The sequence below is a fragment of the Panthera onca genome, chromosome E1, assembly GCF_046562875.1.
Source record: "Panthera onca isolate mPanOnc1 chromosome E1, mPanOnc1 haplotype 2, whole genome shotgun sequence".
Taxonomy (NCBI): domain Eukaryota; kingdom Metazoa; phylum Chordata; class Mammalia; order Carnivora; family Felidae; genus Panthera; species Panthera onca.
The window spans coordinates 28,042,457-28,058,670 of record NC_138352.1 but is presented as its reverse complement, the minus strand read 5'-3'; the positions used below and the strand labels follow the sequence as shown (position 1 = coordinate 28,058,670).

Sequence of the window (16,214 nt, the reverse complement as noted above, 5' to 3'; positions counted from 1 at the left end):
ATGGGTGGTGGGTCTCAGGCAGGAGAAAGCCCGCAAGCAGGCTTGGGTGTGAGACAGCAGGCACTCCGAGAGGAGCAGAAAGCTGGGCCAGGCTGGTCGGGGGTCCCCCTTCCCACCTGCCGTCCCAGCCGGATCAATAGTAACGCCCCTGTAGCTCCCCCAAGGGCGAGAGTTTAGCACGGGTCCACACATGCTGATAGGCTCAATCAGCTTTGACGTCGGTAACAAAGCAATCTGCCTTCGATAATAGTTAAGACACCAAAGCCTGCAAACCATTTTCTTTTGTAAACAGCGAGAGGGCTCAAGGCTACCTCATCATCACCTGCCGCTGGCTCCTGCGTTCTGACTCTGGAGGGAGTTCCCAGAGCTGGAACGGCGCAAGGCTTTGTCTATCTTATCTCTACCGAGATGCCGTGAATAGCTGGGCCCACTGTGTTTCACTCCCCCCACCACCCCAGATCCCCTCCTTTGCAGAGTCTCAGTACGCAGATGCAAATGTCACAGATGGAGACGCCCCCTCCTCCGATGCCAGGGCAGAAAACTGGGGAAGAGGCCAGCTGTTGAGAACCCAGTAAACGCTGGCTGCAGGTCTGTGCAGGCAGCGCTGGGCGCACACACGGAGAGGTGAAGCAGAAACTCTGCCCTTCCTCATGGCACACGGTGCCGGGCACAGGCCAGGGTTGGGGGGACAGGGGAGCAAGGGGGGGGCTGCTCCGGCTCTCTTGGAACACTCAGGCCAAGGGGAAGGCCCAGGGGAAGCAGTGACACCAGAGGGAACACAGGACACATGCAGGGGACACAAAGGGCTGCCTCACTCAGACCAACCAGGGCAACTGTGCCCCTCAGGGACCCTGGCAACATCTGGAGACATTTGAGGCTGTCAGGACACCTAGTGGGTAGAGGCAGGCGACAGTGTTAAACATCCCACAGAGAAGAGGATGGCCCAGAATGTCAACAGTGCCAGTGTTGGCAACCTTGACCCGGAGGGTGGGCTGGGGAGGGGGTTTGTGAGAAGCAGGGACGACTGCCTGGAAGAGGTGGCACGGGGTACGCAAGAAGCCCCCGGCAAGAGGCTGAATCTCCAGGGAAGGGCAGGGACCAGGATGACTGAGTGTGCAGACAACGGGATGCCCAGCAGAGGGGCTCCAGGGGTCGGGGAAAGGGCTCACACCTTCTGCTGCAAGGTGTGGGGCACCTTTAAGCAACTGAGAGCTGGGGCACTGGGTGGTTTGGCCCTGGGCCCTGGCCTGTGTTCGTTCACAAAGGAGGGAGCGTGCGGTGTGGAAGGCTGGAAAGGCACAGGGGGTGCCGGGGAACCTGGCTGGAAGGCCACAGTGCTGACCGGGTGAGCAAGTGGACGGCTGAGGACAGGTCCTGGCGGGTGGGCGACAGTGAGGAGTGAAGGCCGGCCCCTGGATCTCTGCCCTGGGCCCCTGGTAGCGGAGCACACAGGGAGGTTCTTGGCCAGAGTTCAAACAGCAAGCTCTCTTTTGGGCCTGGACATGCCCAGGTGGAGCCACAGGTCCCGGTGCCCCGAGATGACTAATTGGGAAAAGCCCCAATTAGTCCCTCTGCAGCACCTGACCTTTTTACCATTTTAATTACAAACCTATTTGTGACCTGTAACAATGGAGACCGGGCAGCTTTATTCCCTGGGTCCTGCAGGCTCGCGCAGTGCCTGGCACACTGTTGTGTGCTATGAACGTTTGTGGAATGAGTGAATGAATGAATGAATGAATGAATGACAGGCAGAGGAAAAGCTGTTCACAAGGAACAGCCGAGCGAGCCAGAAAAGCAGTGTGAGGCACAGGGTTTCAAGAAACGGTGAAGGTCAATAGTGTCGGTTTCCCCAAAGCTTCAACAAGGAGAGGGCAGAAGCAACAAAGAGTCCTTGGCGGGGAGAGAAGGGGGCGGGAAGAAGAGAGAGATGGGCCCGGGGCCAGTGCCGGTGGGGAGGATGTGCCTACGCATCTACCCGCGACACTGACAAGTGGGCAGGCCCCTCCAGCCAATGGCGTAGCTTCTTCAAGGAGCTACAGCCCCGGGGAGGCAGACAGTGGGCCATGGAAGAATCGGAAGGCCCGGAGCCAAGGCCAGGCTCGGCCTGGGCGGCCACCCTCTGTGACTCCAGACATCATCACCAACCCCAGCCATTCCACTGCCCTGAATTCCAGACCCTCAAGGCCTGCGTCCCCACCGAGAATCTCCCAGGCACGGGCAGAACAGAGGTCTCTTCCCCACGGCCCTCAGCCCCTAGGTTGTCCCACGTGGCCATGCCCTCTACAAGTCTGTACCCACACATCCAACCAATTCTCTGACGCTAGCTGCCGGGCGAGGGGGGGAGGGGGGTCCTACAATTCAACGCAAGTCTGACACTATCTGCCCAACTCACAGACCTCAGGAAACCATTTTATTTGCTTGATGACCAGTTTACTACAAAGGATACTAAAGGGTACGAATTGTCACCCAGAGGAAAAGATGAATGGGGGGGGGGGGGGCGCGGACGGGGAAGGGGTGCAGAGTGCCCACGCTCTCTCATGCCACTCTCTCCACATCTTCATGCTCACCAACCCAGAAGCTCTTGGAACCCATCGTTTCGGGTTCTAATGGAGGCTGCGTTACAGAGGCAACTGATTACATTATTTGGTAGCCATTGGCTACTGAACTGACCTCCAGCTCCTCCCCCCTCCCCGGAGGTCAGGTGGTTGGTTCCTCTGACAAGGTTGCACCCTTCCCCAGTCCTTAGGACGGTGTGGGGGGGGTCACCTCATTAATAAGTCATTAATAAGTCACCTCATTAATAAGTCACCTCATTAATAAGTCATTAATAAGTCACCTCATTAACATCACACAAGACACCTTGATGACACTCAGCACCTAGGAAATTTCAAGGGTTCGGGGAGCTGTGAGCCAGATTGAAGACCAAATACCTATTTCTTAGGTCCCAACTAGAACTCTCTTGCACTTCCCCACCAAACCAGGGTAAATCCCGTTGACTCTTCCTGCTCTCAAATCATGCCCAGACTCTGACCACTTCTCCCACTCCTGCTGGTGCCACCCTGGTCCAGGCCACCATTGGGTCGCAAGCGCTGTGACAGCCTCCAGCCCCGCCCTCGGCCCACCCTCACCCCTCATCTGCGCTTACCAGCCCACGCCAGCCTAGAAAACCGGAGTCAGATCAGGCCATTCATTCCACGGCTCCCCACTCAGAAACCATCGCACATGCTGCCCACGGCCTACAAGGCCTGCTCTGTTAGGCCAGCCCCCTTCCTGACCTGCCGCCCTCCACGCTCTCTCTGTCGGATTCCAGCCTTGAAACCACCCAGGACTTTTGCACTTGCTTCCTCTTCTCCAGATACCCGAGGGCTCCCTCCCACACGAGGGCAGGTTTCTGCTTAAAGGTCACCCCTGCCCTGACCAGCTTCCCCCTTTCCTTGCCTCATCGCCCCCCCGCCCCAGCCCCATCCTGCTGTATGCAGTGCGTGTTTTTACCCACACGGTGTCTGCCTCCTGGAACGTCAGTTCCTTTAGAACCAGGGCAGTGTGCCGCCCACGCCTGGCATGCAGTGGGCCATCAGTAAGTAAGAGATGAGTGGACCTCTTGGAGGCTGGTCTCCCAAGGGGATAATAACAGCCTTTGCTGTGACAATCAGCTGAAATCCTGCGTGAACCGCACTCAGCACAATGGCCAAGCACGGGGAGGGAGGACTGAATCAATGCTCATCAAAGGCTTTCACAGGTGCGACCTCCCTTACTGCTGGGATTCTCGTCCCCAGGGTGTCACAGAGCTGGGGTCCCACTCAGACCAGTTCTTCCAGCCTCCCGGTCCCGTTCCCACTGCCCAGCCAGCGGCAGCCCGCTAAACCACAATATGTTTCCATAACTTCTCCCATTCTGAACCGACCGAAAAGCTCTCCCTCCCGCTAATGACCACACACTGTGCCAGCGTACAACTTCTGCAGAAACAAGGCAAATCAAACGCTACGACAAAAGAAACAAGCCTTATGACGAGCGCACAGACACGGGCTGCCTGCCTCGCAAATCTTAAGCACCTCAACCTGGCTGTGGGCCACCAAGTGACTTCAAAATGAACTTGCAAAACCACACTGTTGGAAGGCCCAGCGGGAAATAATGGAAGGGGCTTGTGCATGAAAAAGTGTCCCGGGGACCCACTGCGCACCCAGCAGGCCGGCGAGCCGAGCCCCCAGCACGGGGAGGCCAGTGGGACTGGCGGTCAAAGCCAGGCCTTCTGGGGGAGGACGGTGAACAGGGGAGAGCACCGCACACTCCTAGCCGACTGCAGGTTCTTCTCGCAGGGACCAACAACCTGTCTCATATTCTGCACCAGTTTCCTGCGGCTGCTGTAACCAATCACCACAAACCAGGTGCTTTAGAACAACAGGAATCCACGTTCTCACAGCTCCGTGGGCCACAAGTCCAAAATCTGTATCTCTAGGCCAAATTAAGGAGCCAGCAGGGCCCCACTCTCCCAGAGGCTCTAGGTGAGAATCCAGTCCTGGCCTGTGCCAGCTTCTGGTGGCCCCGCCTTCCCCACCAGTGGCCCCGCCTTCCTTGGCTGGTGGCCGTATCACCTCAGTCTCCAAAGCCAGTGTGTTCACATCTCCCTCTGCCCCCCACCCTTATAAGGACACATGTGACTACATTTCAGGCCACCCCGACAATCCACGGCAATCTCCCCATCCAGACATCCTTAACACCTGCAGAGCTCCCCTTTTCTGCCATCCAAGGTAAACCTTTACAGGTTCCAAAGATTGCGGTGTGGACATCTTTCGGGGGCCATTTTTCAGCCTGCCACATACCCTTTTTACCCTTCATTGTCTTGTGCTGCCGGAGGAAAGCTGGGGGGTGGGGACGGTGAGTGGCAGAGAAGGAACGGAGAGCAGAAATGAACAGGGAGGCGGTCCCATGTGGGGTGTGGCGGGGGTCCCCGAAGGCCCGAGGAATGGTTTTAGGCAAAGCAAGCCCTCAGAGCTCATCCCGCCCCTCAGGTCGCCTTCAGCCGGGGGCACCACCAACCACCTCAGGGTGGGCCCAGAGTGTTCAGGGCGGCCAGAGAAGGGACAGAACATTCCGAATGCGGCCTCCTTGAGATGAGCAGCCCCGCCCCCACCCCACCCCCCGCTCCCACCCACCTCCGACCTCCCAAGATAGAGAAAAGACCTAACTCATAAACCAGATGAAAAACATGTCCTGTTCTGCCCCTGGGACCAAGTGGTCACCTGAAATGAAAACAGTCTGGAACAGCGTGTTGCTAATGCTGAGCTTGGCCTTATTCTTCAGGCTACCCTCAAGGGTGATCACACGATGTCCGTGGCTCTGCATCAGCAAACCCGAGATCAGGCACAGGGCAGGAGCCTCAGGGGGCACCGCTGTCGCCCCTTTCCATGCTTCCAGAAACCCCACAAGCTTCCCCCACATCCTGGCAGGGGAGGAGGCATCTCAGAGAAAAACTACAGCAGGAGAGACTGTCCTGCATTCCCACACCTTCCTCAGAGGGTTCGGGGCCCCCTTCCCACACAGCCTGGTCCCACCCGGCTCTCCGTGCTCCAAGCGTCCCCTGGGCGTCCCCTGGGCCCACAGAAGAACTGGGTGCTGCTCTGTCTCCTGTTTTCACTGCCACCCAGCACACAAAGTCCAGCGATGTGCGAACCCTCTTGCAGGAAGCCTCATTCAGGACAAATAATCACATTTCTGGAGCACATCGGAGGGGGCGAGGATTCCCAAGAAAGCGGCTTCCCTGCGAAGCATGGCAGAGGAGGAAGGCAGCCCCCAAGCCGAGGCCGTCTACTTCACCGAGGAGAAGGCTGAGATCGTCGGGCACAGCTGGGCAGCCGCATCACAGGACAGCCCCACTGGCCCAGCCCACAGCAGCCCAGGGCTGTCGCTGTCAGGATGCTGTGGGATCCCCAAAATGAGGGGCTTCCCTGGTCCGCATCCCCTACCCGGGCTCTGAGACTGATGGGGAAACAGAAAGGACGATTCCACGCTGGCAGAGACAGACGTGGGGAGGGAAGAGCCATCCATCTGTCCGTCCGTGCAGCTGGCCCAGATAATATGGGCGCAGGGTACTTACCACATTCCAGAAGAGCGGGTTGAAGGTGATGGTGAGAATGGCAGCCACAAAGCAGGGATCCGAGGGGTCCACGTAGCCCAGCAGCCGGGTCATAACGCAGAGGTCTGCCTGCAGGGACACAGCCAGCGTCAGCAGGAGACCTGCCCAGTCCCCGCCGGCCCCCACCTGCGGGACAAGGAGTGACAAGCCTCCGGAACTCGGAAACAAAGTTACCCTCCGGGAACACGCCAGGAGGCGCGGGCACAGGCAAGTCCAGCGAAGGTTACTACTGTGTAATCATAAAACGGAAGATAAAAGGCAAAAGCCAATCAGCCGTGTGGTGCCCTGTCGAAGGGTGGCCGGGCTTGCAGCAGCAGAGCAGAGTGTGGGGACACCGTGCCCGGAAATCGGTGGCTCTGAGAGAGGATGAGCAGCCAGCACCCTGCAGGGGGAGTGACCCCGCCAGGACCAATGTCTGGGTCACCAGGTGCTGTGACTGGGACCGTGCAGAGGGCTTTGGAGCAAAGCCGAGGGGCTGGCAATCAGGTAAATGCAAACTGAAGCAACATTAATGAGCCTCCTCTCGCCAAACCTGACGACAGATAGTCTTGAGCGCTGAGGAAGTTGTGAACTGAAAGCTGTGTTCCTACTGCCTGCGATCTCACTCCCGAGCACCTGTCCCAGAGATACGCCCATGAGTGTGCAAAGCGCATGTGCAAAGATGTTTCCATCTGGCACGCCTGTCATGAAAAGCATGACCACTTAGCTGTCCACCTGTGGAAGAAGGATAAATGGAAGGTGGCCCATTCCTAACGGAGCGAAACTACAGAATTTAAACAAACTAGCCGTTTGTGTCAACTTGTGACATATATATTTTTTTAAGTAGGCTTCACACCCAGCATGGACCCCAGCGCAGGGCTTGAACTCACCACCCTGAGATCAAGAGCTGAGCTGAGATCGAGAGCTGGACGCTTCACCGACTGAGCCCCCCAGGCGCCCTGACTTGTGATGTTCTTCAAAACATGTGCTGGGGTGCCTGGGGGGCTCAGCCGGTGAAGCGTCCAACTTCAGCTCAGGTCCTGATTTCACTGTTCGTGAGTTCAAGCCCCGCATGGGACTCTGTGCTCACAGCTCAGAGCCTGGAGCCTGCTTCGCATTCTGTGCCTCCCTCTCTCTCTGCTCACCCCTGCTCACACCCTGTCTTTCTCTCTCTTTCCCTCAAAAATAAACATTAAAGAAAAGCATGTCAGATGAGGGGCACCTGGCTGGCTCAGTCAGTGGGAGCATCGACTCTTGATCTGGGGGTCGTGAGTTTGAGCCCCATGTTGGGTGGAGAGATCCCTTAAACAAATTTCAAAAAAAAAAAAAAAAGTCAAATGAATAAAGAGAGCTGTAGATTTCCCACAGCATATATACACGTTTAGAAAATAACACAAACCACATGGTGCTAAATGTTCTTTCTGTGCGTGTGTTTTAAAAAAAAAGACTGGCATGCAACATGCTAACACATTCACACTATTTGCCACATCCGTGGCGGGGTCTCCTGCCCTCCACTGTGGACACTTGGGGCAGGATCACTTTCTGTGGCGAGGCCGTCCCTGCACCCTAGGGTGTTCAAATCGCACCCCTGGCCTTCACCCACCGGGTGCTGGTAGCTCTCCCCAGTTGCGACAACCAAAAACGTCTCCAGGCACGGCCCCAGTGCATCCCCCCACAGGCAGAATTGCGACATCCTGCCTCTGGGGACAAGAAAATAGAAGAGCTGAACACTTGGAACACTGATTTCTTTCTTCAAAAAAAAGGTAGGGGGGGCCTGGGTGGCTCAGTCAGTAGAGAGCCCAACTCTTGATTTCAACTTCGGTCACGATCTCACAGTTTGTGAGTTCAAGCCCTGCATCAGACTCTTCACTGACAGTGTGGAGCCTGCTTGGGATTCTCTCCCTTTCTCTCTCTGCCCCGCCCCCACTCATGTGTGTCTTGGGGGGGGGGGGTGGTGGTGCACGCTCTCTCTCTCTCTCTCTCTCTGTCTCAAAATAAATAAATAAAAACTTAAAAAAAAAAGATAGGGGCGCCTGAGTGGCTCAGTCGGTGAAGCGTCTGACTTCGGCTCAAGTCATGATCTCATGGTGCATGAGTTTGAGCCCCACGTCAGGCTCTGGGCTGACAGATCGGAGCCTGGAGCCCACTTCAGATTCTGTGTCTCCCTGTGTCTGCCCCTCTGCTGCTTGCACTCTGTCTCTTGCATTGTCTCAAAAATAAATAAATATCAAAAAAAAAAAGATAGTAGGACACTTCCGATTTCGAGTAGTATTTGCTGTATCCCTACATTATTCTCTGGACTTTTTCTTTCTGCTTTTAGAAAGGACTTGAGGGCCAATGCACTGAAAATATGGTGACTCTCCACGTCAAATCAAAGTAAAAATAAGCCTAAATTGTAAAATAAGTCTAAGTCCATCAGAGTGACAGCGTTGTCATAATGTTGGCTTTTTTTAAAATTTTTTTTAACGTTTTATTTATTTATTTTTGAGACAGGGAGAGACAGAGCATGAACAGGGGAGGGTCAGAGAGAGGGAGACACAGAATCTGAAACAGGCTCCAGGCTCTGAGCTGTCAGCACAGAGCCTGACGCGGGACTTGAACTCACGGACCGCGAGATCATGACCTGAGCCGAAGTCGGACGCTTAACCGACTGAGCCACCGAGGTGCCCCTCATAATGTTGGCTTTGATGGTATTTTCTGTTCTGTTTCGCTTCGTTTGGGGATCCTAATAGTATCCTTTCAAGGAATATCTCCGTCTCTACCTTTCTTGGGGATTGAGTAGGCAATGCTCCTGACCTGGTCGGCCCCACAGGTCACCCAGCCCTGGAGGACAAGCAGCCCCCTCTACTCCAACTCTTGCTTCACCGAGCCCCCTTCTCCCGGCCTAACTCAGCCTGCCATCTAGACAGTGCCCAAGAGTGTGGCGTGGGAAGATTCTGGAAAGTCACTGAGCATGGAGGACGCGGCCCGGCACATCCTTCCCAGGCAAGGGCAAACCTTCACCTCTACGAGGCCAAGGGCAAAGCTAAGAATGAATGAACCCAATGAATGAACCAGCAAAGCCACAAAGGCACCACTAAGTAAACACGTGGATAAGGTGACTGAGGGGCAAAGTGGCCACATGGGCACACAAACCCATTATTAATAAACAAATGACGCAGGAGGACCCACTCAGCGAACGGGGAAGGGTGACATTCAAACAGACCCTGGCCTCACAGCGACCACAGCCTCTGGGCACCCCGGGCGCTGCCAACACCCACGAGGCCGGAAACCCCTTGGCCTGCCTTCCAGCTTCCTCCTCCGTCTGCTCCCAGGTCAGAGGTCCCCCTGCGCCAGTACCAAGCTCTCAGGGCGGGGCCCCTCATGAAGCCTCGGGCCATGACAGAAATTCCAAGTTGCCCTGGAGCACACGCCAGGAGAGGCGGAGCCACTCATGAAGGACAAAACAGCCAGAACAGGCCTCAAAACAGGCTGCCCACCCTAGAGAGAGACACGCACACCTCAGCCCCAAAGCCTCTAGAACCTGGGACTGAACCAAAGGGCGTTCTTGTCTTCTGTGTGAAAAGAAACATTCATCAAGCACCCGGGCCTGGAAGGACCCGCCCATTGAGAGTCTGTGATGGGGCTGAGGGTGGGGTTTCGGGGGGGATGGAAGGAGAGCTGGTCTGGGAAGCCACCAGAGTGCTGCTCTGGGCCTGCTCAGCCACTTACGGAGCAGCACCTGCCTCACTGCCCCTCCTCCCCGGTCCCCATCTCAACCCTCAACACCCGGCCACAACTTGCCCGTCATTGACCCTTCTCCCCTCTCGTCCATGACTCCGATATGTCCGTTGACCCCACTGATCCCACTGCCCTCAGGCTGGGGCACTCTAGCCCCAGCCAGCTTCCCATGCCTCACCTCCTGCCATGCTCCGATCCCCAGGCCTCCTCCCCTGCCCTGGGCTCACCCATCCCAGCGCTCACTGACAGGCGATGAACTCCCCTGCGTCCATCTCACCTGCCACCCTTCCTGCCCCACCCCATCACTCACACCAACACCTTGCTCCAGACCCTTTTACCATGGGTCTGCACATGTCTGAAATACTCTCCACGCCTCTGACACCTCTAGGCAAACTCCTACTCATCCCTCAAGACCCAGTGGGAGCCTCTCCTCTAACTTCACCCATGGCCCTCTCTTTTGTGCCCTTAGTGTCCACCCTGTTATGAGGATTTGGTCATCTGTCCCTATAGCATAATCGTTCCTCCAGGCTAAGGGCCATTTTTTTCCTCCCTCTCCGTATCTTCCACGAGTGGCTCTCATTTCATCACGAGCAAAACGCAGGGGCTAAAGGTACATCCCTAAGGGGCCCTCCAGCTCAGATGCCTGTGCTCCTGGGACTCCGATCCCCTCCCTCCTGGTCTCAAACTGAAGGCAGGAAATTGCCCAAATGGCCACCGTGGAGATTCTGCCGGTGGACAGCCGGCAGGCGGCTGGCGGATCCCTCTGCTTCTGAGGCCGCAGATTCACCAGCCACCCAGACGCCGCGCTTCGGAAATATTTTTACGGCATCTTTTACACTGGGAAATCAAGCAGTGTTCACAGGCATTGGCGGGAGGTGGTTTGGCCAGACCAGGGGCGGGGTAGGGCTTTCTCAGGTTCTCAGAAACCCCAGGGATGGGATCTCTTCAAGACAGGTCAGTCTCCCCGGGTGGGGCCTGCCCGTCCGTAGGGTGTACAGCTGGGTGGGAGGTGTGTGTAGAGAGGAGCACCAGGGATTACTAGGAGTTCTGAAGCCCTGACTCCCCCTTCCCTGAATTCCACTACCCATCGTCCCCTCCAGATACTACTCACCCCATTTATCAACTCTATAAGCCAGCCGTCCTCACGATCCATCCCCCCACGGCTGCCCACAAAAGGTCCTCTAAGACCCAGGCTTGCCCTCTGAATCATCAAACAGCGGAGCTTAGGGCCAGCACACCTGACACGTGAAATGTACTTTTCACCCTTGCTAGCTTTCACAAGAGCAGACACTTCCCACGGGAATTCATACGGCAACGGGACAGACAAGGATTTTATTGTTAGCCAGACTCCCTTTTAGGGCCACTATTCTTCTAAGCCAGAACCCTCTGCTCCTGTTCGCCTGCCCTCCAGCACAGTTAAGGCAGCGTTTGCTCATGACAATGAAAAAGAACAACAGTCAGGGTCTGCAGCTGGCAGTGGTCTATTCTCACGAAGTACAGAGAAGTAAAATATCCTCTCCCACAGCCCTCCCTCCAGCCCTCTCCCCCGCCATCATCAGCATCCTCATTTCAAGGATAGGCAAACTGCGTTATCTGCGGGTGTGATTCTCAGGGCCCCGTTCCATGCCCACACAGCCTGCGCTGCCTTGGGATTCCCAGCTCCTCATCACTTTTTGCCGCGAGCTAGTGGCTGGCTGAGGACAAGAAATCCCAAAGTCCCAGGCAAATCTGGCATGCCCTCAGCGTGGTGCCTCCCGTCCCACGGGCTGACCCTGTGCCAGCATGACCAAGCCAGAGGAAAGAGGGTAAAGCGTGAGGTACAGAGCAGAGTCCCAGGTAGCTGGAGAGAGGGTGCAGACGATGGCCAGGGCGTCACGGCTGGAAACCCAGGCCTGGGGACACTGAGCAGGAGAGAGCCGGACCGGTGGTTCAGTGCAGGCCTAAGAAGGCGCAGCCACCTGGACTGTGACCGCCTGGGAAGCAAGGTGGGGCACTGACTGGGAGGAGCACAGGGAACTTTCTGGGGTGATGGAAATATTCCCCATCTCAACTGGAGCCTGGACAGCCAGTCAGGAGCTTGCGTGTCAGACCTTCCAACTGGGCGCTAAGGTCTGGGCATTTCACTGCGTGTAAATTACACCTCCCCAGGGAGGAAAGTGAGCAAGAGCCTCAGCCTGGGAACTGGGAACTGTGTCCCCTATTTCCCCACCAGGCCCTTGGGGGAAAACAACGTCCTCTGGAAATGCGGCAGATATTTTTAAGGATTCAACTCCATGTCTTTCTGAGCATCTACTAGGGAGGCCCTACTCTGGGCGGGGGTCCGAGGACTAAGACCTCCTTCAAGAACCTTCACGGTGCCAGGTACCACAATCAAAAAGCATTTATTTAAAGTTCACATACCTCATCCCGGCAAGCACTATCGTAATGCCCACTTTGCAGATAAGAAAGCCAAAGGCTCAGAGAAGCTCCCAGATCACAGGAGGAGAGCAGAGCCAGGCCTTGGCCAGATCAGCCCTTCCGGATTCCTGACAGAAACTGGGGCTTTCTGTTGGGACTCAGAAGTGCTGCAGCCACTGCTTGCTGCCGGTGGGGCAAGGACAAAAGTCTTGAACGCTCCCAAAGAGACACAGCAGAGGAGCAGGAGAAATATGCTTCTTTCTTTCACCCTTTGTGGGAGCTGAAGCAGAGAAGGGAAACTGAGGTACTGAAAGGTTAACCAGCTAACACCTGCCGAAGCTGGCAGCAGGTAACATCAAGCAGGATCCCCCAATTAGGGCTGAACGGGTTAAAACCGAAACCTCGGCTCCCACCCAGGTCTCCGTGCCCTGGGGTCAAACTGTCTTGCTGGGAAGGAAGCATCCAGTCACCTCGGTCACCTTGAGAGTGGGGGATCTGCGTTGCCTGGAGAAGGGCCTGCTCAGAAGGGGAGAATGACTAATGGTCCACAGGGGTATTCCGGGCAGCAGAGGGGAGGCCCTTCTGGCTTCCCACTCCAGAGACCTGAAGGTCCTTTCCTGATTGTCGTCACTTCCCAAAACTCACCTGAAAGGGCGGACCTCCCTCCTAAAACTGGATCAGCAGAAAAGAACAAAACACCCCGGGTCACACTTGAGCAGATCAGGAGCGTCCTGGGTCCCTGGTCCCTCGGTCACCCCTGCACACAAGTGGGCAGCCTTGACTAAGGGGAGGGTCCCGCACCCCTCCCGTCCCTGCCCCAATCTTGTTAAAGCAGCAAAAATCCTGGCTTTCTCTACCGGCTGATTCTAAGAATGGAACTCGGCTCCAAGGTCACAGACTGCAGACCTCTGTGTTTGAACAGAGGAGAGGCGCTACCTACCCAACCTCGGAAGAATTCCACTCAGGTCACGGACGAATGGGCTCAGCTCCCGAAACGCTACGAGTAGGCAAGGAAGCGGCTCATGGCAATTTCACCGTACTGCCTACAGGCTCTGAGGACACTTCAGGGAAGGATTCGCCGCAGGTCAACAGCACCCAGGGTCACATTGTGACATCCAAACAAACAGTAGAGGCCCAGAGAGTCAAAGTCACATCGATCGCAAGTGGGATCCACACACCACAGACAGCAAAGGGCAGGAGGAGCGGGGTGAGGGTGGGGGCTGCCTGTCCCGGGGGACCCCGCGGGCCCCTGGCGTTCTCGGTCGATTCAGGCAACATTTACTGGGCAGCTTTTGGTTAGAGCCCTGTGTCTGACACAAGAATGAATGTGCTGGAGTCTTTTTCCTGAAAGAAGTTTTATACTCAGGCAGGCTCCCAACTTCGTTTTAGCTCCTCTGCATGCGGCGGGGGCGGGGTGGGGGGGTGCATCTGGCTCAGAAGAAGGTCTCCGGGCAGCTCACAATCTGGGCTGGGGTCAGGGTACCCCCACCCTCCAGGAAGGACCACTTGGGCAGGCCTTCCGTGACCAGTCTCAGCCCAGGGTTTCTCTTTGATGACGTAGGGGTGACAAGACTGCCCCTCGCCCCCAAGGTCACATTCTGGGCAGAGGAGAGAACGAGTATCAGAGTACGAGGTGCAGAGGGTGCTTCTAAGGCTGAGGCTCTTCTGTCCCCTCCCTCTGTTTTGCTGGCAGACATCTCGCCTCTTCTGGAGAGGCCCTCCGGGAATACAGTCATCCTGAGGAAAAGGTAGAGAGGGGACACGGATCCAAGAAAGGTAGCCCCCAGCTGGCATTTGAAGCGCTCCTAAATCCCACAACAAAAAGAAATGGCCAGCAGCTGCTCTAATTCCCCCAAATCCGCAACTCCTTTCAGGAAGGGGGAAGATGTTCATTCATGCTTCACTCAACTCGTGTGTCCCGGGCCAAGTGCAAAACCGCTCTGGCGGCTCCCGTGCACCCTCATCAGTGAGCCCCGGGCCTGGGAGTGGCATCCACGGGTCCCGGGCTTCTCAAGGCCCTCACCTCACCTTGGGTGCCCTCTCAACTCCGCAACGTGATCGTGAGCTGCAGACCCCTTTTCTTCCGTTCACCCTCAAGGGCCCTGGACACACCCCACTAGGCCGATGCTGCTGAGTACATTTATTTAAATAAGTGTCATATATTAAGAGTAATCATGACAATAAGCCAGCTGACCTTCACTGGGAAGTTACCGGGCACCCAGCCGTGGCTTTAATGAGGCAGGACAGAGAGCACAGTCCTAAGACACGGTGCATCCCAGCCTGGTCGGGCTCCACAAACCCTTCATAAGCTTGGGCAAGTCAAGTGCCCTCAGTAAGCTTTGTTTGTTTGTTTGTTTTATTTTTTTTCGTGTTTATTTATTTATTTTTTTAGAGAGAGAGAAAGGGAGGGGCAGAGAAAGAGTGACAGCGAAAGCAGGCTCCGCACTCTAGGGCAGAGCCTGATGTGGGGGCTCAATCCCACGAACCCATGAGATGGTAACCTGAACAGAAATCAAGAGTCGGACGCTCAACTGACTGAGCCACCCCCCACGAGCCCTGGTAAACTTTGTTTTTTTTTAATGTTTATGTATTTATTTTTGAGAGAGAGAGCATGAATAAGTGGGGGAAGGGGCAGAGAGAGGGGGGAGAGAATCCCAAGCAGGCTCCACACTGTTAGCACAGAGCCTCACTCGGGACTCGACCTCACAAATCGTGAGGTCATGACCTGAGGAGAAAATCAAGAGTCTGGTGCTAAACTGACTGAGCCACCCAGGTATCCTGCCCTCCATAAGCTTTGAGGTAGCGGTGCCTCCTTCACAGGACTGTCAGGAGAATTAAATGAGATAATGTGAAGAAAGCATTTAGTACCGTGTCTGGCACCTGGCACAGTCGGATCGATGTTAGTTATTATTACTGTGTTATTCAGTCCACACGACAACACTGTGAGACATGCCCATCTTGCAGATTAAAAACTGAGGCCGACAGGGGCACCTGGGTGGCGCAGTCGGTTAAGCGTCCGACTTCAGCCAGGTCACGATCTCGCGGTCCGTGAGTTCGAGCCCCGAGTCAGGCTCTGGGCTGATGGCTCGGAGCCTGGAGCCTGTTTCCGATTCTGTGTCTCCCTCTCTCTCTGCCCCTCCCCCGTTCATGCTCTGTCTCTCTCTGTCCCAAAAATAAATAAAAAACGTTGAAAAAAAAAAAAAAAAAAACTGAGGCCGACACATGAAGAAAAAACCGACGGAACTGAAAGAAGAAACAGACAAATCCACAGTGACAGTTGGAGACCTCTCTCAGAACTGAGGGAGCAGCTAGGAAGCAGGAGGGAGCAGGTAGGAGCAGCAGGAGCGAAAATCAGTAGCGACGAGGACGGCCTGAACAATACTGTCAACCCCTTGGCCTAGCTGACGTTCATAGAACGTCCCACGATAACAGCAAAACACATTCTTCCCAGGCGCATGGGAACATCCACCAAGACAGACCAAATCGGGCTGTAAAACAAATCTTAAATTTCCAAGAATCAGGGGGCACCCGGGTGGCTCGGTCATTAAGCGTCTGACTCTTGATCTCAGCTCAGGTCATGATCTCGTGGTTTAGACTCTGTGCTGACAGCGTGGAGCCTGCTTGGGATTCTCTCTCTCTCCCTCTCTCTGTTCCTCCCCCACTTGTGCTCTCTCTCTCTCTAAATAAATAAGTAAACTTAAAAAAGTTTTTAATAAATAAAAGAATCAGAAAGCATAAAAGAATGCTCCTGAACCATGACAGAATTAAACTAGAAATCAATAACAGACAGATATTTGCTAAAGAACACACTTCCAAATGATCCATGGGTCAAAGGGGAAGTCTGAAGGGAAATTTTAACATATTTTGAACTGAACGAAAATGAAAATGCAGTATCAGAAATTGCGGGCCAGAGGGCTAAGAGATAAGTGTTATCTTGATGAAAAAGAAAAGGCTCAAAACAGTAACATAGGCTTCACTCTTAACA

At 55.2% G+C, this 16,214-nt stretch overlaps 1 protein-coding gene across 5 annotated transcripts in view; it reads right to left on the bottom strand.

Moving 5' to 3' along the window:
- PEMT (phosphatidylethanolamine N-methyltransferase) overlaps positions 1 to 16,214 on the bottom strand; it is an 85,059-nt gene that overhangs the window by 63,283 nt on the left and 5,562 nt on the right. Inside the window, exons 1-3 of one of the 5 annotated variants that reach the window (XM_081791175.1) lie at positions 13,170 to 13,297; positions 12,875 to 12,986; positions 6,095 to 6,202 (exon numbers count right to left, since the gene is read on the bottom strand). In XM_081791175.1, the coding sequence (XP_081647301.1) occupies positions 6,095 to 6,187 (93 nt within the window). In that variant the 5' untranslated portion in view covers positions 6,188 to 6,202; positions 12,875 to 12,986; positions 13,170 to 13,297. Of the gene's footprint in view, positions 1 to 6,094; positions 6,203 to 10,943; positions 11,049 to 12,874; positions 12,987 to 13,169; positions 13,300 to 16,214 lie in introns of those variants that run through there. The other 4 variants (XR_009614443.2, XM_060647084.2, XM_060647083.2 and 1 more) reach the window with 4 other exon arrangements.